Here is a 25,599-nt window from a genome sequence, read left to right as displayed (position 1 = left end):
TCAGTTAAATTGGCTAGAGAGATCAGTGATCACCAGAGAGTGAGCTGTGTGGCTAGAGCTTGAATCCAAGTAGTCTAAAAACACCGTTTTTATTCTTATCCCCTCTCAGGGGAATGGTACTCATGAATGGAGTGGCATGCATCTTCTCTGAAGGCAGGGTGTCTGTGCTGTTTTCTTCTCATGGCTAAATTAGGTAGTCTCTGTCTGTTGATAAAAAGGCTCATAATAAAAATAAAAAATGCAAAAAGGAATTGTTGAAATCTCATTTCTCTGCCACACATAAGTGAAGTGATAGCTCTCAGTGTAAACCAAACAATCTGTAAATAGTCTGGAATATCTGTGTGACTCTCTTTACAAATGACAAACCTCAGAGTACTGCCAGCTGTGTTTTCCAGGAAGGTTACTGATCACAGATTGGAATTTGGCATATATTGTAAAGTTGACATATTGGGTGTTCATATGTATTAGATAATTTCGATGGTTCTTTTTTTCCTTGAGCAGCGCAGTAGATGATGGTGCCATTTATTTATATGGGGAAGACTTGTAGAGGATCAGATTAGGGGAAATTAGTTTTGTTTTGGCCATGGTAACTTTGAGATGTCTGTTAGACGTGAAAGAAGTTACATAGAAATTACTGGTGGTCAGGGGAGCAATTGGGACAATAGTGTCAACTCTGAATATTCCTTGACATCCCCAGGCAGAACAATGCATTTCTTTTTGTGTTATTATAACATCTTTTATCCCTTAGATTTTTTTTCATAATATTTATTATATTGCTCTGATTGTTGGTGTGTTTGTTTTTTCCTAAGGTCCAGGATCCTGTTGTGTTTTTCTCTATCAGCTTCTGGTACATAATAGATATTCAATAAATGATGTTTACATTCTCTCACCAGATCCTGTCAGTTTTACCTGTCAGGTATCTGTCAAGTCCATTTCTTTCTGTTCCCATTGCCTTAGTGCTGATTCTCATCATCTCAGTAGAATCAGGGCATTTAAAATTTTTTTTTAAGCGGTAGAACTCATTTTCAAATAAACTAAATGTAAGATCCTCATTATATGAGGGTATCAATTAGGGATTGGGTTGGACACTTAATAAGAGATCTATCTGACTATAATGGCTTAAGTGTAAAAGAGTTTCTTTTTCTCACATAAAGATTAGTTGGGAGGTAGATGATTTTGGAATTGAATTGGTGGTTCAAATATATCAGTCAAAATGTCTTGAGATTCTCTTGGCCTTTGCCTCATGGGAAAGGAGAGTGATGCTGAATTTAAATGGAGCAGGGAATTTAAATAGAATTTAAGTAGAACATAAAATATGGTGTGATATTATTTAAGTATAAGGAAACTTGAATTTAGTTTGTTTAAATTGAATAGTTTGATGATAATTTTAAGATAAAAAGGTGAGTATAAAAGCAGAAGAGCATAAAGAAGTCATTTCAACAGACTAGAGGAATGTGACTGGGCCACAGTCAAAGGATCTAATAAGAGCAGAAAGGTTAGGCAAATCTTGGAGAAATTATGGAGTAAGTAGATAACTGGTTTTAAAATTAATATTAAGAGAGAGAAGGCTGGGCGTGGTGGCTCACACCTGTAATTCCAGCACTTTGGGAGGCTGAGGTGGGTGGATCACTTGAGGATGGGAGTTTGAGACTAGCCTGGCTAACATGGTGAAATCCTGTCTTTACTAAAAATACAAAACTTAGCCAGGCATGGTGGTGCACACCTGTAATCCCAGCTACTCGGGGGGCTGTGAGGCAAGAGAATCACTTTAACCCGGGAGGTGGAGGCTTCAGTGAGCCGTGATTGCACCACTGTACTCCAGTCTGGGTGACAGAGTGAGAAGAGGTATTAAGACAGATGATTGACTTCAAGCTTTTAAGCCTACTGAACTGTCAGGATGATGGTACTTTTAATGGTGATGGGAAAATGGGAGAAATTGTATGGATGTACAGTAGCAGATTATTCACATTTGTGTTACAGGAAATCACAATCTCAATAGAAAATGGTCAGAATGACTAAAATGGTCACCTATTGTTTTCTTAGAATAAGGGTGGTGAACACAGAACGGGAAAATTCTTCAAGGCCTTTCTTGAATTTGAAACATGAAGTCATAACCAAGTATCTGGGACCTATTTGTAGTGATCTGCGGGAATTTATGAAAGTGCCAAAGAATTACAGTTTATTCGGCTTCTAAGTGTTATTAATGTGAACTTTTTGATAGTTGGAACATTTTGATCCCATACTCTCTTTGGTGCCTTTCACCTAATACTGTTCTAAAATAGGCTAATTTTAATAAATATTCAGCAAAGAAACATTCTTAGTGTTTAACTTCAAATTAAATGTTGTGAACTTATTTTAACATCTAAAGTCCGTTATGTTTGAGTGTTCTGTTAAATTCAACAAGCTAATAACCTTTTTTTTTAAAGGTACAGCAGGGAAGAACTGGAAACTCAGAGAAAGAAACAGCCCTTCCATCTGCAAAAGCTGAGTTTACTTCTCCTCCTTCTTTGTTCAAGACTGGGCTTCCACCGAGCAGGTTAGTTACATAGTTGTAACTCAATTACTGTACGACATTGATATCTTTACATTGTATTTGTGCTATATTAAGTATAAAAGCTCTGAATGTTTTACCAAAAAACTGGAACATTTTACTTTGTTTTAGTACAAAATGAATTATTCACAAGAAACTTCTTGATGTTTTTCCATCTAAAAAGCCTAGGTAAGCAAGAAGTGAAGTGTGGTATATAGTTTTGTGTATGAATAAAGAGACAATCTTATATTCAAGAGAGGTGAATAAAGAGACAGTCTTACATTCAAGAGAGGTGGTAACAATAGTATTTGCTGTTTCCTGTGCTCCCTATTCTTACATAAAGAATTATTGGACTTCTAAGTCTAGATCTATTGGCCTGAAGGTCTTTTGCTAATTGTAGTAAAAGAGGCTATTGAAATTTCAGCTTGGAAAATCTTTAAAATTGGAACGATTTTTTGTTGTTGTTTGATTTTATATGATAATACCTCTTATGTTCCCGAAGGTATCAGATGTAAGAGGCAAATATGCTAGAAAATGTCTTTTTTACTTAAATGTGACAAATGGTTACCCTGTTATGCCATTACCAGGAAACTGGTAAAGGATAGTAGGCTAAGACTAGCGAAGTTTGAGGTCAGTAGTTTAATCTTGGACTAGGTAAGATGACTAAAGTCTGGGCCTGAAACAAGTTAATAACCCAGCTATTACTAGTTCTCGGCCAGATCACTTATCTTTTGTGTTACTGGTTTAAATTTATATAGTTTTCTGTTTTTGTTATTCTGCAGTTTTGTATTGTTATAAGAGACATTTTAGAATAATCTAATGCAGGAAGAGACTTTATAGTGGCATCTAGTCTAGCTGTAAGATAAAGATTCTTGAAGCCTTCAGCCAAAATTAAATGTCATAAAGTGATCCAGGATTTTTGTGAATTGTCATAGACATAACGAAATGTGATTATTTAAGCTAAATATAATCTCAAAATGTTTAGTTTTAAAGAATTTATGATAGCTAAGCTTTTAATATGTAGTAATATATAATATTTTAATATGTAGTATTCTTTTGGCTTATACATTTTTGAAGAGGTTAACTTTCATTCATTGAGTTTATGGTATTCTGCAATATAGAGTGATGGTAACAGCTTGGACTCTGGAGTCAGATTTCTGGAGTTCAGATGCTGGCTCTGCAGCTTACTAGCTGTGCTGTCATTGGGCAAATTCTCTAATCTTCTTATGCCTTGATTTCTTAATCTGTAAAATGTAGTAATAGTACTTCCCTCACAATGTAGTTATGTATATTCAGTGGATTCGTTTATGTAAAGTGTTTTAGAACAGTGCTGGTACCTAGAAAATACTCTAGATGTTTGCTATTATACTTAAACTATTTAAATCAATAGTTTTTCTGTACTTTGCCTTTTGTTTTTTTTATTGTTGATTGGCTTTTCAAAATTTGGGCCAGATTATGTAGGGCTGTGTGCCATTATAAAGGCTTTGGCTTTTCCTATAAATTAAATAAATGGGGACTCACTGGCAGATTTTGAGCAGAGCAATGAAATAATCTGATTTAGGTTTTTAAAGTTTTGATTTAGTCGCTTTACTAAAAACAGACTACAGAGTTACTTAGGGTGGGTGAAAACAGGGAGGCCAGTTAGGAGGTTGCAGCAATTGTCTAGGCAAGAGATAATGGTAACTTGACCAAGATAATGGTGTGGAGATGTTGTGAAGTAGTCAGATACCAGTTATATTTCAGAAGGTAAGCCAATAGCCTATCTTGATGGATTGGATGTAGATTGTAGAGGAAAAAGCAGTTAAGGATGAATCCAAGGTTTTTGTTCTGATCAACTGAACCAGAATGATGGTTTTGTCATTTACAGAGATGGAAAAGACCATAAGGAGGAGTGGTTATTGGAGGAGGAAGACCAAGAGTTCAGTGTAGAACATAATAAAAATGAGATGCCTATTGGACATGCAAGTGGGAAATTTGAGTAGGAGTTGGCTATATGGATCTGGAGTAGAAGGGAAGAGTATGGGCTGGAGATAATGAATTTAGGATAATCAGTGTTTAATATTACTTAAATGAAACTACGAAATGGAATTAGACCATAAAAGAGGTAAGTATTGATAGAGAAGTGGTAAGAGACAGCCTTGGGGCACTCCCTTGTATGTCAGGAAAATAAGGATTAACTAGTAAGAGGAGACCATTAATAAGGAGGAATGATGAATGAAGTAGGAAAAAAACCGACTGTATGTCTTGAAAACGATGTGTTTCAAGAAGGAGAAATGTCAGCTATCAAATATTAAATCCAATTGATTGGGCAAGAAAATGAAGACTAAGAATGACCATTGGATTTTATTGATGGTCATTGGTGATCCTGACCAGGATCATTTTCATTTGTATAAAATGAAGATAAAAGACTTTGGAATGGATTAAAGAAAGAGTGGGAGGAAAAGAATCAGAAAGATAAAATATGGGCACTTTTTGGAAGACTATTTTCTTTCTGTGGGGGCCGGAGAAATGTGACAGTATCTGGAGGGAAATGTGGGGTCAGGAGAAGTTTTTTTTCAAAACAAAGAAAAAAACAGCATTTTGGCTGGGCACTGTAGCTCATGCCTGTAATCTGAGCACTTTGGGGGGCTGAGATGGGCAGATCTGTTGAGGTCAGGAGTTTGAGACCAGCCTTGCCAACATGGCGAAACCCCATCTCTACTAAAAATACAAAAATTAGCTGGGCATTGCGAAGCAAACCTGTAGTTCAAGCTACTCAGGAGGCTGAGGCGGGAGAGTCACTTGAACCCAGGAGGTAGAGGTTGCAGTGAGCCAAGATCGCACCACTGCACTCCAGCCTTGGTGACAGAGTGAGACACTGTCTAAAAAATAATAATAATTACAGCATTTTCTATATTTATGGGAATGATTTACTAGAGGAGAAATTGATGATGTAAGAAAGGGAAGTTGTAGAGCAATGTCGTTTAATAAAGCCAAAGGGATGAGATGTAACATGAAGTGGAGGAGTTGCCCTTAAGTAGAAGCATGGACCGTTCATTCATAGGAACAGTAACGAAGGCAGGATACAGGGCACCAGTGCAGATGGGTAGGTGGATAATGGAATGGGAATAATTGAAAGTTCTCTTCTGATTGCTTTCATTTTTCCCAGCAAAATAATATGCAGACTTATCTGGTGAGAGTGAGGCTGTTGGAAATAAGAGGCCATTGGAAGGTAGCATTGAGTGTTTGAGAAGAAAAGAGGTCTGAAATAGTTTTTTGGAGCTCTGTGAATAAACTAGGTGAAAGGAGTAGCTGGGCAGCTGGAGTGAAGTGTGGGGTCAAGAGAAGCCTTTTTTTCAAGATGAGAGGAATTACAGTATTTTTATATACTGATGGGAATGAGTTAAAGTAAAAAATTGATGACACAGGGAGAGAAACTGTACAGTACTACTTCCTTATCTAGGTTTTGCTTTCCTTGGTTTCAATTACCTGTAGTATGTTGCAATAAGATATTTTGAGAGAGACGACATTCATATAACTTTTATTATAGTAGATTGTTTTTAGATTGGTGTAAAAGTAATTGCGGTTTTGGACTGTGAAATTTAAATCATAACTAGGCTCAAACACATCTTTATTAATCAAAATAGGAACCATTACAATCACATTTTTTGCCAATGAGAAATAAGTTTCTTTATTCCTGTAGTGTAAAAATCCATGCTTGGGATTTGACAAACTCTTGGAAAGCATTTTCTGTATCCTGCTGATTGTGGAAGTGTTTTCCCTGCAAAAAGTTATTAAGATGCTTGAAGAAGTGGTAGTTGGTTGGCAGGAGATCAGATGAATATGGCGGATGAGGCAAAACTTTTTTGTCCAATTCATTCAACTTTTGAAGCATTGGTTGTGCAACATGCGGTTGGGCATTGTTGTGGAGGAGTATTGGGCTCTTTCTGTTGACCAATGCTGGCTGCAGGTGTTGCAGTTTTTCGTGCATCTCATCGATTTGCTGAGCATACTTCTTAGATGAAGTGGTTGTGCTGGTATTCAGAAAGCCATAGTGGATTAGACTGGCAGCAGACCACCAAACAGTGACCATGATCTTTTTCTGGTGCAAGTTTGGCTTTGGGAAGTGCTTTGCAGCTGCTTCTCTGTCCAGCCACTGAGCTGGTCATCTCCAGTCATCGTATAAAATCCCCTTTTCATCTCACATCACAATCCGATAGAGGAATGGTTCATTGTTGCATAGAGTAAGAGAAGACAACACTTCATGGGGATGATTTTTTTGATTTTCGGTCAGCTTATGAGGCACCCACTTACTGAGCTTTTTCACCTTTCTGATTTGCTTCAACTGCCTAACAACCGTAGAATGGTCGTTGAGTTCTTCGACAGCTTCTTGTGTAGTTGTAAGAGGATCAGCTTCGATGATTGCTGTCAGTTGGTCATTGTCAACTTCCAACGACCAGCCAAGGTTCTTGTTTCCTTTGTAAAACTTCTGGAACTACCACTGCACTGTATGTTCATTAGCAATTGCTGGGCCAAATGTGTTGTTGATGTTGCGAGTTGTCTCCGCTGCTTTATGACCCATTTTGAACTTGAATAAGAAAATTGCTCGAATTTGCTTTTTGTCTAACATCATTTCCATAGTCTAAAATAAACATAAACAGCAAGTAAAAAGTCATTAGCAGAAAAAATAAATAAAACGAGAAATGCCCATTAAAATGATGTGTAACATAACCACTTGTTTAAGAATGTATTCCAGTATCAAACTGCAGATCCCAACAGTGCAAAAACCGCAATTACTTTTGCACTTACCTAATATAATTGTTCTTTTATTATTGTTGTTAATTTCTTACTGTGTTTAATTATAAATTAAATTTTATAGGCATGTATGTACAGAAAAAAACATTGTACGTACTGGGTTCAGTACCATCCTCAGTTTCAGGCATCCACTGGAGACCTTAGGATATATCCTCCACTGAGGGTCTTAGAATGTATCCCCCAAGAATAAGGTAGGGGGGCTGCTGTATATTTTCAACTTTTCTTGAGATTAATGGCCATGGGTTTAAAATGAGACAAGTCAGCTGCTTTTTGGGTGTTTCTCTGACTCTTGTTAGGTATATGAGTGTTTATGAAGGTTAGCTAGAGTTGGATTTAACAGAGATTGATGTATCAGGCAATTATAAAAAAAAGGGATAAAGGGGACAGGTACGTGAGCATTTACTTGAGGGAGTTATTGTAATGATGGGCCATTGGCTAAGACGAGATGGAGGGCAAATATAGGTAAGGGACAGCTGAAAGGAGGTAAAGAAAGGATGGAAAAATTAGCAGGGCTATCACTACCAAAAAACCAAAAATGAATAATTACCACTGCTACCTATAGAAGTTACCTAAGTTGTCAATACTGTCACTTTTGTACGTGAAGGACAGTAGCCACGACTCATTAGGAAAGTTTGTTTTCTGGATTCCATTTGATAAAAAGGATACTTTGCAGTCATTGTGAAATATTTCCCATAAAATGTTTTTTTGTTTTATTCATTATATTTATGGAGATTGGACAGACATCTTTGAAAGTAAAATTGTATTGACCTTAGGGAGAAAACAGTAAGTGTTATTCATTAAGACGTAATACAGGGTGCACAGTAGATGTTTAAGACTAATGAGCTGTGCTACTGACCTAAGCACCGTATTTCCATTGTTTACAATCTTAGATTGCCTTGTTAATGTATAGGTAAGTGTTGATATGCTTGCACAGAACTTTTAAAAATATTTTTTCGTACTTTATCAATAGAAATGCTGGGTTTCCAACTTTCTGTACTACCCATCAAATTGGCGTTGTTAGGTAAAATTTTATATTTAATATATCAGAATGCTTTGCTTAATCTTTAAAAGTTTTCATCTTAACTTTTTGTGAAATACATACATACAGAAAAGTAGCATATCAGGAATGTACATCTTGGTTAAATTTTTACAAACTAAACATACTTTTGTAAACCAGGATGTAGACTGATAGAACGTTTTCATTACCCCCAAAAGGCCCCATTATGCCTCCTTCATTTGTTGTCATTAAAAAAAAAAAGTTTTATTTTGACAAAAATTTAAACTTACAAAGAATTGCAAAAAAAAGTACAAATACCTTCCATATACTGTTATCCAGATTTTCCAGTTAATAACATTTTGTCATATTTGCGTTATAATTTCTCAAAAACATTTTTCTTACTGAGCCATTTGAATATTAATTGGAGGCATCATGCCCCTTTACCCTTAAGTACTTAAGCATGTATTTCCTCAGAACCAGGACATTCTGTTAGATAATCATACGGCAGAGTTATCAAAGTCAGAAAATCTAATAGTGAATCAGTACTTTCATCTAATTGCAGGCTGTAAATTTGCAAATTATCCCAATATTCTTTATGGCAATCTTTTCTTTCTTCATGGATTTAGGACTTAATCCAGTGTCACGCGTTAAATTTAACTATTTTATCTTTTTGTTTTTCTTAAATCTGAATCAGCTTCTTAGCTTTTCTTTGTATTTCTTAACATTGAATTTTAGAAGAGTACAATCTAGTTGTTGAGTTAATTGTTCTTGGGTTTGCCTGATATTTTCTCATGATTAGATTGAGGTTTTGCTTTTTTTGGCAGGAATACTATGTAAGTGATGATGTACCCTTCTCAGTGTATTGGCCTGGAAATACAGGATGTCAGTTTGTCATGTTATTTTATTAGTAATGATAATTCTAATGACTTAGTTGTGATGGTGTCCTTTGGGTTTCTGCACTCCAAAGTTGCTATTTTTTCCTTTGTATTTAATAAGTAATTTGTGGAAAGACTAAATATCCTGTTCCTCTTCAAACTTTTCAGGGATTTTAGTGCCAGTGATAAGTTTTTTCTTTAGTCAGTTATTACTGTAATGGCTGCAAAATAGTGATTATGTAACTCTTATTTCTCTTAACATTTATTTGTTGGCATTCTACTTTAAAAATGAGCTTTCCCACTCCTCCACTTATCACTTAGACTCATAAATTCTTATTTTATGTGTGAGAAAGTGTGTATGTGTGACTTACAAATATAGCTTATTTGTATACATGGTGTTTAAACCGTATGTATGATTTATATAAACTGTAATTCATTTTGATGTGAACGTCAAATTGTGCCTCTTCAAACTTGCTCCGTGACCTTTGATATGTCTCCATCATGTTTTTTTTTTTAGGGTGTTTTTATAGTTTGGCATTACCAGGATGTTCCGGGCTTATCTTGTAGTTTCCCTGTTTCTTCCTTAGAAGCAGCCATTTTCAAAGGCACTGTGATTCCTTTTAGTGGGGAATGGTAATTAAAAAACAAGATCAGGGTGCTAGCTGTGCTCCTTATACTAGGGCATCCTTATTTCCAGGCCTTTTCAGCACTCAGAGCTAGGAAAGAATTGGCATTTTCAAGATGAAATTTCCATGTGTGTTTTTTGAAATACATTTTAGTCATGAAATCATCATGTTTCTTTTACTTCCATTTGAACATCACAGGATTCTTATTCCTATTTCTCTTTCCCTATTCCATATTGCATCTCCTTTTTTTTTCACAATGAGAACCTGGCTCCCAGAATCTTGAAATACACATATAACAGATACAGAACTTTTACTGTTATGAGAAAACCTATTCAGTAGAGTTTAGGATTTGTTTACAGTTTTTTCTTTGTCTCTTTTTAGGCTAAGGGTATATAGTTCAAATATTGGGTTCAGAAGTTTCCTACAGTGTTGTTATATTAATAATTTAAAATATGTAATTTGGTTTATTGTATCTGTTTGTATGCAGTTTTAGCATTTATTTTTCCTTCCATGTTCACTGATTTATTTTTTGCATATGTAAAACATCTAACAGTTCCAAAGGCAAGAGTATCCAAAGGTATATAGAAACTTGTCACATCTTTCTGTGTTTCTTTCATTCCTGTCAGAACAGATTTCATTTCGTTTCTGGTTTGTTTTTCCTGTGTTTCTTTTTACATAAACAAGCAGATGCATAAACATGTATATATATCCTGTTGCTTTGAAAGAGCATCTTATTAGTTCTGTAAAGTATTGGCAATATTGCAGATATCTGAACTTTTTATGAAGTATGTCAACTGGGATAAAATTAACTTTTTTGGGAACTTTACTTTGAAAGAGTTATTTTGAAAGGGATTTTTTATAAAATAGTATAGGTTTTTATGAAACACGTCAGAGTGTTGCTGTTAACTGGTTGCACTAACAATACTTATATCCATTGTTGAAGAATATAGAGAAAGAAATACCAAAATTTTGAATAAGATTTTGTAAAACTGCAAAAATTAATATTAAGAATTCATAGAGGCACAGAAATGTATTTTTTAAATAATGTATTGTAACCTGATGTAAATCCTTAGTTCTTTTCTCATTTCTGCATTGACATCATACTATGTTGAAGAATATTTCTAAAAATATTCTAGAGTTAATAAAGTGTTGATAGCACACCTATATTTAAATACTTAGTACCACAGCAAGTAGTTTATATGACTTGAAAATGATACTGTAGGAACATACTAAAAGACTTTAGAAAAAGCATGTCAAGAAAAAAAAACAGAACAAGGGGGGTCAGAGACAACAATATGTAAGAAAAAACATAGAAAATTTATCTCACCAGAAACAGCACCTCTTCTCAGTCTCAGACAAGTACTGCCTCCAGAAAAGCCAATTCAAGCGTTGGGAAGTGGCAGGATCGATATGGGAGGGCCGAATCACCTGATCTAAGGTAAGGCTATTTTTAAACATTGGATACTCCCTGATGTTTAGATCATCAATGTTGTTATGCCTTATTAGTAAGATAATAAATTTTGACTGTACCATATTTTTACCCTCCAACTTATGCTTTTTCAGGGTACAGTTGTAGGTTTTTTAGTTATCTTATAAATCAAAACCCAGCACTTGTCTTGCCACCCATCTTTCTGGCTGTTTATAATATTTAATGAATTACATTGAACCATGCTAATGGATGCTCAGTAATTTTTTTTTTTCCTTCTCTTGCTGCAGGTTAATTCTTTCTCATACCACATCCCATTTAAAAAAAATTCCCAGGTGCTTTTCACTACTTATCGAATAAAACCTAACATTCTGAGCCAGTATTTAGGACCCGTAAAATTTGACTCTACTGAATCTTTCCAATCTTATACCCACTACAGTGCAAAAACCTGTGATTTCATTAAGTGGACATAGTAGCTGCCCTGGAATATGCTATTTCCCTTATTGCTGTTATGCTTTTGTTAATGATCTACCCTCCATTGAATTTTGGTTTGTGTTCTGAATCTTAAATTTACACAGCATACAACCTTGAATGAATATTATAATTTCTCCGAGCCTGAAAATTGAAATAATAACTTCATCTTTAAGGGATGCAATGAGAAACAACTATGTTCCAATATGAAACTACATTACCTGCAGTGATCAATCTGAGAGATTGTGCTTTGATAACCTGACTTCAAAATACAGACCAAGATACTTTCCTAATTTATCATTTGAGGTTTTAAATAATTATGATATGCAAGGGGTAATTTTGTTTTTTGTTTTTGCTTTTGTTAGAGAATTTTAAGCAATTTACCTGGTTAGCTCAATGCTATATAAATATGTTTGCAATTATTTTAATTTAAAAACTTAAAAAATACAAATGTAAATTATGATCAGATACCTTTGATCATAGCACCTAAAAGAAAAGGGAGGAAACACTATCAAAATTTGATTTTCTTATGTTTCATTTTCTATACAGTCTTAATTATATATTCCACATGAGTTGTAAGTATTTCCTGTTAGTAAAGAAGTTTAGTCATTCTTAAAGTGGATATACATCTCAAAGTAAGAATGTCTAAACTGTAAGTCTAGTAACTAATGTAGATAAAAATATATTACCTGCATTCTTAGAATAGTGTCAGTTGCATGTGTTGCTTTAGTAGGTTGAGGAAAGTTTTCATCTTATTATTTTGAAAGTACTCATTGATTTTTTTAATCTATGTATTATATAATATTGATTTATCTTTGTTTTTGAACACTAAAATTCTATTTGAAAAACCAGTAGAAATTTCAAGAGTTATTTTAAATAAAGAAAAGTTAGATCTGACGAGTGTAGAATGAAGTGTATGAGTCTTTTCACATACAACGTTTCCATGGAACCTAAAAGTTCGTAATTGTACTAATACAACTTCTATGTAACAACTAACTCGATTATTGCATAGAGAAACACTTGGGTTTGTATTTAACCTGGCAGTATGGACAGTCTGTTTACTGAACCTAAAAGGGCCAGACAACAAGAACTTATAAACTTATCATGCTATTGGTAAAGAAACTTAAACTTATAACTGTTCTGTTGCATAAGTATTGGACTTGGATTTTAGGTTTAGTTTTGTCAGTAACTACCTGTGTGAATTAAGGAAGGTTTCCTAACATGCCTATGCCTCCATTACCACAGTTGTAACAGTGGAGCTAGACTGTGTAATTCGGAAAGCCTCTTCAAACCTGAAACTCTTTTATTTTCTGACTAGTCCCTGGTTTACAATGGAAACTAGTCCTTAGAGATTTGAGAAATTAGAGAATTTGCCCAAATTCACAGCTAGTTAAGAGGCAAAATCAGGACTAGAATACCTGCTTTTCTGACTTGTAGTACCAATAGTTCAGGCAAGTCAACTTTCATAGACAAAGGCATAGAAATACTTAAAATAGGCCAGGCGTGGTGGCTCACACATGTAATCCCAGCACTTTGGGAGACCTAGGCAGGTGGATACTTGAGGTCAGGAGTTCAAGACCAGCCTGTCCAACATGGTGAAACCCCGTCTCTACTAAAAATACAAAAATTAGCCAGGCATGGTCACAGTCACCTGTAATCCCAGATACTCAGGAGGTTGAGGGGGGAGAATCACTTGAACCCGGGAGGTGGAGGTTGCGTGACCCAAGATCACGCCACTGCACGCCAGCCTGGGTGACAGAGCGAGACCCTGTCTCAAAAAAAAAAAAAGAAATACTTAAAATATGTTATTTTCAATGTAATTTTAAACTTTGTTTCTTTGGCTTTGTTGTTTTAACATCTGAAATTCTTTTTATATCAGCTATTTGACTTAGAATTTTTTATTTAAAATTGTTTTACTTTAGATATAGTATTTTATTTTTGGACACCAGATGGCTAATTTATAGCAAAAATATTGTTTCCCATACCTGAAAGAGACACATCTCAGTGCTTTATCTATAGCAACTCCATCTACACCTACTTCTCTCTAAAGAAGATGCTTTGGAAACAAAAAAACACTCTTCGCTTTAACTTTGTAATTAGTCTCAAGAATATATGTGGAAGGAAGTTTGAAGCTGTATTTTCATTATGTGTTTTGTGCTTTAGAAAATTCCAAAAATAGGCTGGGTGTGGTGGCTCATGCCTGTAATCCCAGCACTTTGGGAGGCCGAGGCAGGCGGATCACCTGAGGTCGGGAGTTGGAGACCAGCCTGACCAACATGGAGAAACCCCGTCTCTACTAAAAATACAAAAATTAGCTGGGCCTGGTGGCGCATGCCTGTAATCCCAGCTACTTGGGAGGCTGAGGCAGGAGAATGGCTTGAACCCGGGAGGCAGAGGTTGCAGTGAGCCGAGATTGTGCCATTGCACTCCAGCCTGGGCAACAACAGCGAAACTCCATCTCAAAAAAAAAAAAAAAAAAAAAAAAAAAGAAAAGAAAATTCCAAAACAGATACCCTGGATAAAAGCTACTTTTTCTCTTTTTAAACACACACACACACACACATTCTCTCTCTCTCTCAGGCTACTTTTTCTCTTTTAAAACACACACTTTCTCACTCTTACTCTCTAGTAGTGTAAGAAAAACTAGATTCCAGCTCTTGTAGTTAATGTAACTGACAAGTGTGGAGTTTGAGGCATTGCTTAAATGTTTGTAAAGAGCAAGTAAATAATGATTAAGATCTTTTTCGTAAGTTATTATATTTGGGCTGGGCGCTGTGGCTCCTTGCCTGTAATCCTGGCACTTTGGGAAGCTGAGGTGGGTGGATCACTTGAGCTCAGGAGTTCGAGACCAGCATAGGCAACATAGCAAAACCCCAACTCTACCAAAAATACAAAAATTAGTTGGGCATGGTGGTGTGCACCTGTGGCCCCAGCTACTTGGGAGGCTGAGGTGGGTGGATCACTGGACAGGTGAGGCTGCAGTGAGCTGTGATCGTGCCACTGCATTCCAGCCTGGGTGATGGAGCCCAACCTGGTCTCTAAATAAATAAATAAATACATAAATAACAGTTATTATATTTGAAGTTGTGGCCTTATCATATGCTAGTTACTATTAATTTGTATAATATAGTGTTTTCCCAATTTTAACAGTATTCTTCAAGCCAAATCTATAAGTGTTTTTCAAACTTTAACAGTATTCTTCAAGCTAAATCTATATGTATAACAATGGCATTTTATGGTGTAAGTTTGCTTTATAAATTCAAATTTTAACTCTTGTGAAACTAATTAGAAGAATGAAGCAGTTTTAGTGAGTGCAGGAAATTGAAACTGGTAATATGGATGATTGCTGTAAACATATCCTAATGCACAGTTTATTTTTTTATTTTGTTTCCATTTTATGTTACCAAGTTCTGTTCCTCTTAATTTTCAAGTGATAGTTTATTTTTCTTAAGCTTATGTTCCTGTATTAGAATGCTTTTTAACTGATTCATACTCTTCAATGAATAGGAAAAATTGCTTTTCAATGTTAAATCACTAATACATTTAAACATGCATGTATTTCTTATATTAAACACAATACTTATAATAAAACTGGACGTTAAATGAACATTATATCTAAGAATGACCTCTTCCTCTGACTATCTCCTTTTATGTCTTGATGAGACACTGTACTGAAAAGATGTGCCTATACCTTGGGGCATTTGATCAAGTGCTCTGAATGCATATTGCTATATAGTGTGTAGTTTGTAAGATTTTATGTTGTTGGACATATGAAGGCCTTTGGGGTTTTTTGTTTGTTTTTTTAAGTTTCTTGTAGAGCTGTGTCTTTTCCTTTCATTGATATATTTAAAAGCATGAAATTAAGCATAAATATGGAAGGTAGAGCTTTATTCCAAGCTCTGTACAAAAGTGAGTAAACTTGCTTGCACTTTTGAACACACTTATGTCCTCCAGTGAGTGAAATTTGGGCTTATTTCACCTTTACACATTCAAGGTTTTTTTGTTTTGTTTTAAATAGAGCTTAAAAATTGATATTTAAAAAATTCAGACCCCAGAAAATTAGTATGATAAACACTGTTGAAGAAGAAGGGAAGGGGTTTGAAGTTGGTTATGCTAAGCCTGAATCCTAGTGCTGCCACTTTACAATGCAAAAGAGCCTCCTCTTTCCACCTGTGTGAAAATGAAACTAATTGGACATGTACTTACTTTACTTTTTATTTTTTTCAAGACAGAGTCTCACTCTGTTTCCCAGGTTGAGTGTAGTGGTGGGATCATGGCTTCCTGCAAACTGGAACTACCAGGCTCAAGCAGTCCTCCCACCTCAGCCTCCCAAGTAGCTGGGACTACAGGCATGCCCACCATGCTCGGCTAATTTTTTATTTTTTGTAGAGATGAGGTCTCACTATGTTGTTCAGGCTGATCTTGATCTCCTGAACTCAAGTGATTCTCCTGCCTCGGCCTACTCCCAAATCACACCTGAGATTACAGGTGTGAGCCACTATGCCGGCCCCATATACCTTAAATGTGATGTACTTGTAAGGATTAAATAAGTTCTGAGCTGTGAAAGCACCTGTTTCAGGGCTTGAAAGATAAATCAGCCAGGCGTGACGGCTAATGCCTATAATCCCAGAACTTTGGGAGGCTGAGGCGGGCGGATCACCTGAGGTCGGGAGTTCAAGACCAGCCTGACCAGGCCAGGCACGGTGGCTCACGCCTGTAATCCCAGCACTTTGGGAGGCCGAGGCGGGTGGATCACGAGGTCAGGAGATCGAGACCACGGTGAAACCCTGTCTACTAAAAATACAAAAAAAATTAGCCAGGTGCGGTGGCGAGCGCCTGTAGTCCCAGTTACTCAGGAGGCTGAGGCAGGAGAATGGCGTGAACCCGGGAGGCGGAGTTTGCAGAGAGCTGAGATCGTGCCACTGTACTCCAGCCTGGGCAACAGAGCAAGACTCCGTCTCAAAAAAAAAAAAAAAAAAAAAAAAAAAGGACCAGCCTGACCAACATGGAGAAACCCCGTCTCTACTAAAAAAAAATTTAAAAAAATAGCTGGGCATGGTAGCATGTGTCTGTAATCCCAGCTCGGGAGGCTGAGGCAGGAGAATCGCTTGAACCCAGGAGGCAGAGGTTGTGGTGAGCCGAGATCGTGCCATTGCACTCCAACCTGGGCAACAAGAGTGAAACTCCATCTCAAAAAAAAAAAAAGATAAATCAGACACTCAGTGAGTGTCGGATCTCCTCTTTCATCGTGGGCTTTATCAGTCTCTTTAAATGTAGTACTGATAGAAAATAAATTGTATGTCCAGAAAAGTGTTTTGAATTCTGTGATTTTTATTTTAGACTAAGTTCTTTTTCTGGATGGGATTTTTCATTAATAAATTGTTACTCGAACATTAGAATATATTTTCTTTATAAATTGTGTATATACTATAGAGAAAATTATTCTTGTGCTTGTGAAAGTAAAACATACACACACACAGGTATAGAAACAGTACCATGTCAGACCAGTCATGTTGCCCAGGCTGATCTCGAATTCCTGGGCTCAAGTACCACAAAACTAAAAGATCAGTAGAAAAATATGTAATCAATGATATTCTTATGTTGATGGATATGACTTCAAATTTTTCTTGAAATAAATAAATATTAATTTTTTATGAGCTACTTTAAGTTCTTTCTGGAGGGAACAAAATGTCTAGCAGTCTCTTGAACATGCTCTTAGATTTGTAGTCTTCAACTTTGACTATATTGGAATTACCTAGGAAGCTTCAAAAAAGTATTGATGCTGGGTCCCAGAAATGTTATTTTAAATAGTCTGGTGTACACCCTGTGCATCAGGATTTTGATATGCAGGCAAGGTTGAGAACCACTGATTTAGAGTCTTGATTCTGGGTTGGCATAAAGATTAAAATCAAATGATAGCTGGGCACCTACGGTTTTGAAGTAAAATGATAGATGTAGTGTAAAATGATAGATGTAGTTACAATGGGAGCTGATATTTGTATAGCATTTTACAGCCTCACAGTCTTTTTCTTTATGTGCCTCTCATTTAATTTACATTTTCTGCCTCTTTGAATGTCTTTTGGTTGGTAACCACTATCAAAGGTGCATGATACTTCTGTTGCAAGCAAATGGATAGGTAATATATTTGCCAGGTAGAAATTGTGCACATATCTGCCCCTCTCCATCTTTTCTCTATGCTCATAGTTGTCCCTCCATCTGAAATGTTCTATCTTCCCATCCTACATGTCTTTTAAGGCTCATCTCTTTCCTAAAGTAGCTTAAAAGATGCTACACAATTTCCATGCGGAACTGTTTACAGCCATCTATTTACATATGTGACCTGAATTAAATGTCATAACAAGTGCATCTCTTTTCAAGTTGGGAATATGAGATAGCCACATTCTAGGCTTTTTCTTAGCAAATGGACCTTTGAACTGTTTGCTGCCCAGTTCTTATTAGAAGCCCTTCTGTGAGAAAACATTCGTAGATGTCTACATTGATAAGTGATTCACCCATTCTTTTAGAATATGGTTATAAACTTTCAAGCAATAATTCAAGCAATATTTCAAGCAAAATAATTTGAAAATTTGCTATAAACTCTGGGCTTTTGCCTGAAAATTGCATCTATACATATCTGTTTATTTAGAAATCAGGGACATCCTGATTCTTCTTTAGAGAACCATGTTGCTAGTTAAGAACTTGAACTGTTCTCAAAAGCACAGTTAAATTATTAGATCAAGCCTGACCATTAAGAGGGCTAGATACGCAGACCATGTTGTTTTGCTTCCCCTGATTAAATTGCTCTTATTGAATTGGGCATTGTTGTGCTTCACTCAGCATTAAAGAGCATTTTGAGAAATAGCTCTTTAAAATTCATTTTTTTTTTTTTGGTAGGAATTTTGGAGACTTTATTTCCGTATTTTTGAAAACATGAGATTGCAATCCATTAGTGGGTTGTGAAACAATTTGGTGGTCCCAACCAGTATTTCTTGGTTTTGTATTGTTTATTTTGCTTTTTTCCTATGCTATATTTAAATATTAATAAAATTACATTTTATCTTAATGTCACCATTTTTCCTTTTTTAAGTATTGTTTCATGAATCTTTTTTAGTTTTTAATGTATTGTGGGTACTGGATTGCTGTGTAAAATGTACTTACTGTGTTTTGTAGTCAATAAAGTTTAAAAACTATTGTACTCATATTTTCTCTTAGACTCAAAGGATAATTTTTTTCTGTTTATTCTCCTTTGTAAAATGACAGTAATGAGAGTTGCTACCTTATGGGTTTATCATGAAGACTAAATATATATAAAGTATTTAGAACAGTGCTTACCTTGCTCATAGTAGGTGCTCCATAAATACTAGCTGTCATTACTGGGAAAACAATCTTAGAGCAAATGCTTTGTTTTAATCTTATGTACATTAAAGACATTTGTTATTAATGATGTCCTTTGCTTTGGCTTCTAAGAAAAAGCAGCTGAGATTTTTTTTTTTTTTTTTTTTTTTTGGAGACAGGCTCTTGTTTTGTTGCCCAGTCTGGGGTGCCGTGGCACAATCACAGTTTATTGCATCCTTCATCTCCTGGGCTCAAGCAATCCTCTCACCTAAGCCCTCTGAATAGCTGGGACCACAAGCATGTGCTGCTATACCTGGCTAATATTTTAAATTATTTGTAGACACAAAGTCTCGCCATGTTGCCCAGGCTGGTCTTGAATTCCTGGGCTCAAGTAATCCTCCCACCTCAGGCTCCCGAAGTGTTGGGATTACATGCGTGAGCCTGACCTTCAGAGATCAATTTGTGGCCCTTTGTCTATCTTCTGTTAGCCCTGATTTGTCATCTTAAACTTTCTGTTGCATCTCTGCAGGGAGCCTTCAGATTCTTTCTGGGATATCAGAATCATCAAAATATGATAATTTAATTCCATTGTAACTTCAGAGATTTTTTTATATTCATTTACTGTGCCAGAAGGGGAGGTAGAGGCTCTTGGGAACATTTACTGCCTGTTTAAACTGTACATTAACTCAGACACCCAGAGTGGTTAGTTTCTTAGCTTTTTACTAGATGATTGAGTCCGATATGGAGAAGAGGATTTTGGTAATAGCATTAGCTGTCTACCTTACTGAACAAGTTTGTTGGCCTAATCAAACCTACGCTTTGTGGAACTCTTAAGTTACAGTAGATTTCCTCATAGGGAAACTCTATTAAATCTTCTTAAGCAATGAAAGAAAAAGCTGTCCATTAAGAACTTTCGTGGAATAATATGGTTCAATATTTTTTTCATAATGTGGCATCAGAATAATATTAGATTTTTAAATTATTTGTCAGTGTTAGATATTATGTGCTTTTTGTTACTGTGGTACATACTGTGTGTCTCATCATAAAACATTTTGGAACAAAATGGTAAGCTTCATTTATATGATTAAAGTAAATCAGTTTATGTGGTTAAAAAATACAGGCACAAGGAGATGTTTTGAAAATGTGGAGAATTGTAATTTTCTGAACTCCCTTTAGGGATATATACTTGTTAAGGCTGATTTCTCAGTTATATGTTTTTAGAAACATAGTATTTGCCATTTTGAATCTTTAGTGATTAAAAACAATCAATTTAAAGTTGAAAGAAACTAATTAGACTTCTGACCATATTTAAGGTACATTTTAAGAGGTGAATTCTTCCATGTGTCCCAGACTTTTTGAAAACTAGAGATCCTCAGAAATAAATGGTAAAAGACAGGCTATAGAAAATTTTCCCCTCAACAGGAAAGTTATTATTATATCTAGATCTTATTTTTACCACTTTTAACAATTTGGAGAATTTGCTATCTGACTTGCAAGTCCAAACAAATTTGGTAGAATTTGTTCTTGATGGGAATAAATTTAAAAATGCAAAGGAGAGAGTCCAGTGATTGGCAAGAGAAAATAGTAGAAAAGGAAATAGAGTGAAAGTAAAAATTTTGACAATGGAGGGCAGCAATTAACGGAGAGGAAATTATGGCCTCAGAATGCACACCTGTATTTAGTAGAATGTTGGAATATGAAATGTCTGTGTATCAGAGGGCTGATGGTATGTGCTTTGATAATGCTGTCATGGTGGGCATAACTTTGCAATTTAAATTATAGGGAAGAAATTGAAGCAATATTTGTTTTATTGTAGAGATATTTGGATTTTTGTAACGTGTGAATATTAAGATCTTTCCCCAGCTGTATTGGAGGATATGTTAATCTTCCAATGAAATCATTCGTGATCTTTGGGATCATGAGGAAATCTAGGAAGTCAGTGACTCAGGCATAAAATTAGAAAGGCTTGAACATTTTAAAATTGTACTAAAATTATAGAGAAGGGAAGTCTTAAGTGGGCAAGGGATGGTAAGTGGGAACTGACTATGTACTTGAAAACCTTTCAGATGTCATGATATGCTTTTTGTAGGGCTGTCTTTGTTAGCACAAAATAATTTGTGGAGTGTTTCAAGGTCTACTTGAGATAAACTGTTACTAACTCATGATTTCCAGAAACGTCTTAAATTCCTCAAAGGTGAATCATCTTGCTGGAAGGAAACCTAGCTCAAGGGGAGGGGAGGTCTATAGTCTTTGGGATCAGAAACACTCAGGTTTGAAAGTTACTTTTGCTATTTAATTCATGCTTAGGTCAGTGATTTCACTTTGGACCATGGCTTGTCTCTAACAGGTATACAGTAATTTTTAAGTTTTTGTGAGGTTTAGATATAATGGGTTTGGCATCCAACCTATGGTAGCTGCTGTTATTTGTCATTTTAGGAGCCTAATCTAGTGACTGTGGAAGGATCTACGGTATTTTAATTGTTTTGCTTCTATAAAGTTTTAAAGGCAGTATTGTTCAGAACTGAAATATAGATGAAGAGAAATTCATCTAATTTGCATCCACTTTTCATTGCCTGTTTCTCCAATGACTTCTGTATCATCTTAGGCATGCATACTTTTATAAAGTCCATTATCTGCATAATAGCTTTTAACATTATTTTAATTATTTAAAATACAACTTACTAAGTTTTTCTCTTAAATTTGTAGCATTGTTTTATGATAGACTATTTTTCCATATCCTTATAAACTTTAAAAAGATTGTAGAGGTGAGGCGAGTATTTAAATATTTGAATTTTTCTATCTAAATGCAAGTTATCAGAAATGGCAAACTGGTTCCTTTTTTATGTTTTTTAACACTTGGAATATATCACAAGGAAAATATCTTGTGTATGTTAAAATAAGCATTATTTTCAGGCCTTTTTGGGGAATATTTAAAGTTTCTGTAATAGAGCTGTAGTATGTGTTACAATTGTAGTGGTCCCAAAATTTCCATTTGTCTAGCATTTACTGTCTTATTTAATTTCACAAAGATAAATTTATTTGGAGACTACTAAAACTAGTAAGTGTAGAAGAAGAGCTCTACAGAGACTTAAAACTTAACATTATGATCATTGTTGGGTATGTTGATTCTAGCTTATTTATTAATAAAAATTTTTATGACAATGCAAAGTAGTGAGCTTAAACTCAGGGATATTTTTCAATGTGTATTGTGATCTGATTTTATTTTAAAATTTATTGCAAACAAGTTTTTATTTCTCACTGCTTTTATTATTTTTTAAGCATCTAATTAGGTGAAACTGAATTGATTCAATTTTTATGTTACAGGAGATTACCTGGGGCAATTGATGTTATCGGTCAGACTATAACTATCAGCCGAGTAGAAGGAAGGCGACGGGCAAATGAGAACAGCAACATACAGGTTTAGTATTTTAAAATAAATAATTTTCTTTAACTGAGGGATGATATCAGCATTATAATTTAATTTATTCAATAGATAGTCATAGTGCTATGCTGTGTTTTAGGTGATACAAAGAGATTTAAAATGTGGAACCAGTCATTTATTATAAAGGCATTTCCAGTTAGAATTTATAATCTCTGAATCTTTTATTAAAAAAAGGGTTTTTTTTCTTTTCCTTGATAGAAACATAGTACAGGTTGAGTATCTCTTATCTAAAATGCTTGGGACCAGACGTGTATCAGATTTTGAAATTTTCGGATTTTGAAATGTTTTTGTGTATGTAATCTTAGGGATGAGACCCAAGTCTAAACATGAAATTTATGTTTCATAAATAAGTTATTTAATTTATTATAATGATTTGTTAATTTATGATAATCTTTTTTCCTTTGGCAACCCTGAATAAACTGTGTAGTGGGCCTGAGTTTTGATTGTGATCCATCACATATGAGGTTGGGTGTGGACCTTTCCACTTAGGATAAAATGTTGATGCTCAAAATGTTTTGGATTTTAGAGCATTTCAGGTTTCAGATTTTTGTATTAGGAATACTCAACTTGTATATAGGTTTACTGAATGACAAATAAAAGACCACCAGTGATTTTACCACCTGAAGATAACCACATCTGGTACATCTCTTGATACTAAGCAAAATTGGGATACTATTATAATTATATTTCTGTGTATACTTTTTTCCCCATCTAAAATTATCATTTGTATGTTTTCATATTCTTAAAATATGATTAAAATATCTTCATGATAGCTTCATTGGATAAATGTACCATGATTTATTTAATGTGACATTTCTGGAGAAGATGTAGAGCTCCTTTGTTTTTAGGTGAAAAATTGAGGGGAGATAAATTATCAGTAAGTTGGATAATTAATGTTAGAACTTTAGTAACTGAGACTTCCAGCTATTCAGTTTGGCCATACTTTTTTCATTATTTATTTCTATTTTCTGAGTCCTTTTAAAAATGTCCAGAGCACTTTATTCTTACCTTTATTAAGTTGATCATGTAAAATGTTCCTTTTTGCATCTTTAAAGGCAAATCATTTCTATAGTGGAAGATGTTAGTCCATTTTTCCTTTCCCCTTACCATTAAAATGCCACGATTTCTCAAAATAAATACTTTAAGAAATAGCTTATCAGCATAAGCCCTACAAAAAACACTGCACTTAAATGTAGGAAGTGTTAGTGGAAAGAGGGATTGTATGTTTAAAAGATTGCTTTAGTCAGCAAGGATCTGAGAAGCATAAATTAAATATACAACATTATGTTGGCTGTCTTTCCCAAATTTATTTACACATCTTTGGGGAGCTTTTCAAAAATCCAGATTTTCAGGTGCCACTTTGCTTGTTTTATTTCAGTAGGTTTGGGGTGCTTCTTATGGTGCCTGTCCCTTAACCTGTTCACACAAATAAGCATTTTGCAAACATTGCTTTATTTTTCAAGAATAAACCCTGGTCTTAAGGTTACAAGAATCACATAATAAAGTTACTTACATATCTTGTTGCCTATTGCTTGCAGTCGGTTGACACATGCCTGACAGTGTCTTACTTTGCAACCTGGTGATGACAGGCCCTTGTACAGTGAATGTCTGACCTGCTGCCATGTTAATTTCTTAAGGCTAGTGTCTGTGATTAATGATTACATTGCCTTAGTTGAATACTTTAACTTTGGTTGGGTGACAAAGATAATACTTGTTAAATGATCTTTATGAAGTACTTTTTTTCTTGTGTGGAGTGTTTGTATTAATTACTTTTTATTAAGAAATTTTTGGTAATGATCCAGTTGTTTTTTCTTAAGATTTGAATATGCACATTTTTAAAAGTATATGTGTGTGTATACTCACATAGGCGTATGTATACACATATCAAACATGTAGAACTATTACTCTCCCCCCAAAAATACATATATGTGAATTAAACTGCCTTTTACTTTGTTTCTTAGATTAAATGAATTTACTAAGATTAATCTTACATAATATTTATGCATCTGTTTAATTAACTGTGCTCTAATTTTAGGTCCTTTCTGAAAGATCTGCTACTGAAGTAGACAACAATTTTAGCAAACCACCTCCGTTTTTCCCTCCAGGAGCTCCTCCCACTCACCTTCCACCTCCTCCATTTCTTCCACCTCCTCCGACTGTCAGCACTGCTCCACCTCTGATTCCACCACCGGGTAAATAGTAAATAAGACATTTGACTTTGAAAGAAAAATAGCTTGCGAGTGTTTTTTAAAATTTTTGACAATTAAAATAATATCTTGATCACATTACATTAAAAGTAATAGATATAATACTTATCTTCAACAGATTGACACTGAAACAGATATATATATGTTTATTGCTATTTCAATGTAGGAAAGAGACAATGTTCTAAAATTAAGAAGAATATACAGATACCAATCTTGTGATTCAGAAATATGATAATGATCCCCAAACTTAAGTTGCTAATAGAATATGTATAAATCCATACTCAGTTACAAACTTTACCAGTGTTAATTTGTTTTGAAAAAAACATTAAAGATACTTTTAGGATGGGAGTAGATCAAAAAATTATATCTTGTGAAGAGATTGATTAATATTTCAGTCTGGTCTTCTTCTGTATACCGGTTTCCTTTTAGGAGACTGCTACTGGGTACCTGGTATTTGTTTCTTTTAAACAAAAGTAAATGTTGATCATATTTTTAGCTACTTTTGATTACTAATTAAAAACCAGGTTAGTGGTGATAGAGAAGAAACTCACAAATAATTCCCAAATTTTATTTTTATTTGAATTTTTCATCGGGTTACCTTTCTTACTTTATTTTTAATCTTTATCTGCCTTAACCAAGTTTTTATGAAACTAGCAAGATTGATTGAGATAATAATTACTTCTTCCCAGGGAGAAAGCTAGTAGTAAATGATGAAAAAATAGCTGCTTGTCCTCATCAGGGCAACATGAAAGACATATGTTAGGCTTTACTTCCTATTAATAGAATCAGTTTATACTAGAGAGCCATGTACTCTCACTCACTTTTATTTGCAAGAGAGCTGTCTTTGTTTTAAGGTGCCGGTTGTGATCCGAGTACAGAACCAAATACAGGGTCTG

The 25,599-nt window shown here is 35.0% G+C and overlaps 1 protein-coding gene across 41 annotated transcripts in view; it reads left to right on the top strand.

Moving 5' to 3' along the window:
• The window catches only part of FIP1L1 (factor interacting with PAPOLA and CPSF1), a 76,729-nt gene that overhangs the window by 20,620 nt on the left and 30,510 nt on the right, over positions 1-25,599 (top strand). For 24 of the 41 annotated variants that reach the window (NM_001132300.2, XM_009240007.4, XM_009240003.4 and 21 more), the window contains 4 exon segments: positions 2,427-2,536; positions 11,153-11,260; positions 22,379-22,472; positions 24,532-24,688. In NM_001132300.2, coding sequence (NP_001125772.1) covers positions 2,427-2,536; positions 11,153-11,260; positions 22,379-22,472; positions 24,532-24,688 — 469 coding nt within the window. 41 annotated transcript variants of the gene reach the window in all.

Source organism: Pongo abelii, chromosome 3, assembly GCF_028885655.2.
Source record: "Pongo abelii isolate AG06213 chromosome 3, NHGRI_mPonAbe1-v2.0_pri, whole genome shotgun sequence".
Taxonomy (NCBI): domain Eukaryota; kingdom Metazoa; phylum Chordata; class Mammalia; order Primates; family Hominidae; genus Pongo; species Pongo abelii.
Note: the sequence above shows the minus strand (reverse complement) of the source record. Positions and strands in the feature narration are given on the sequence as shown.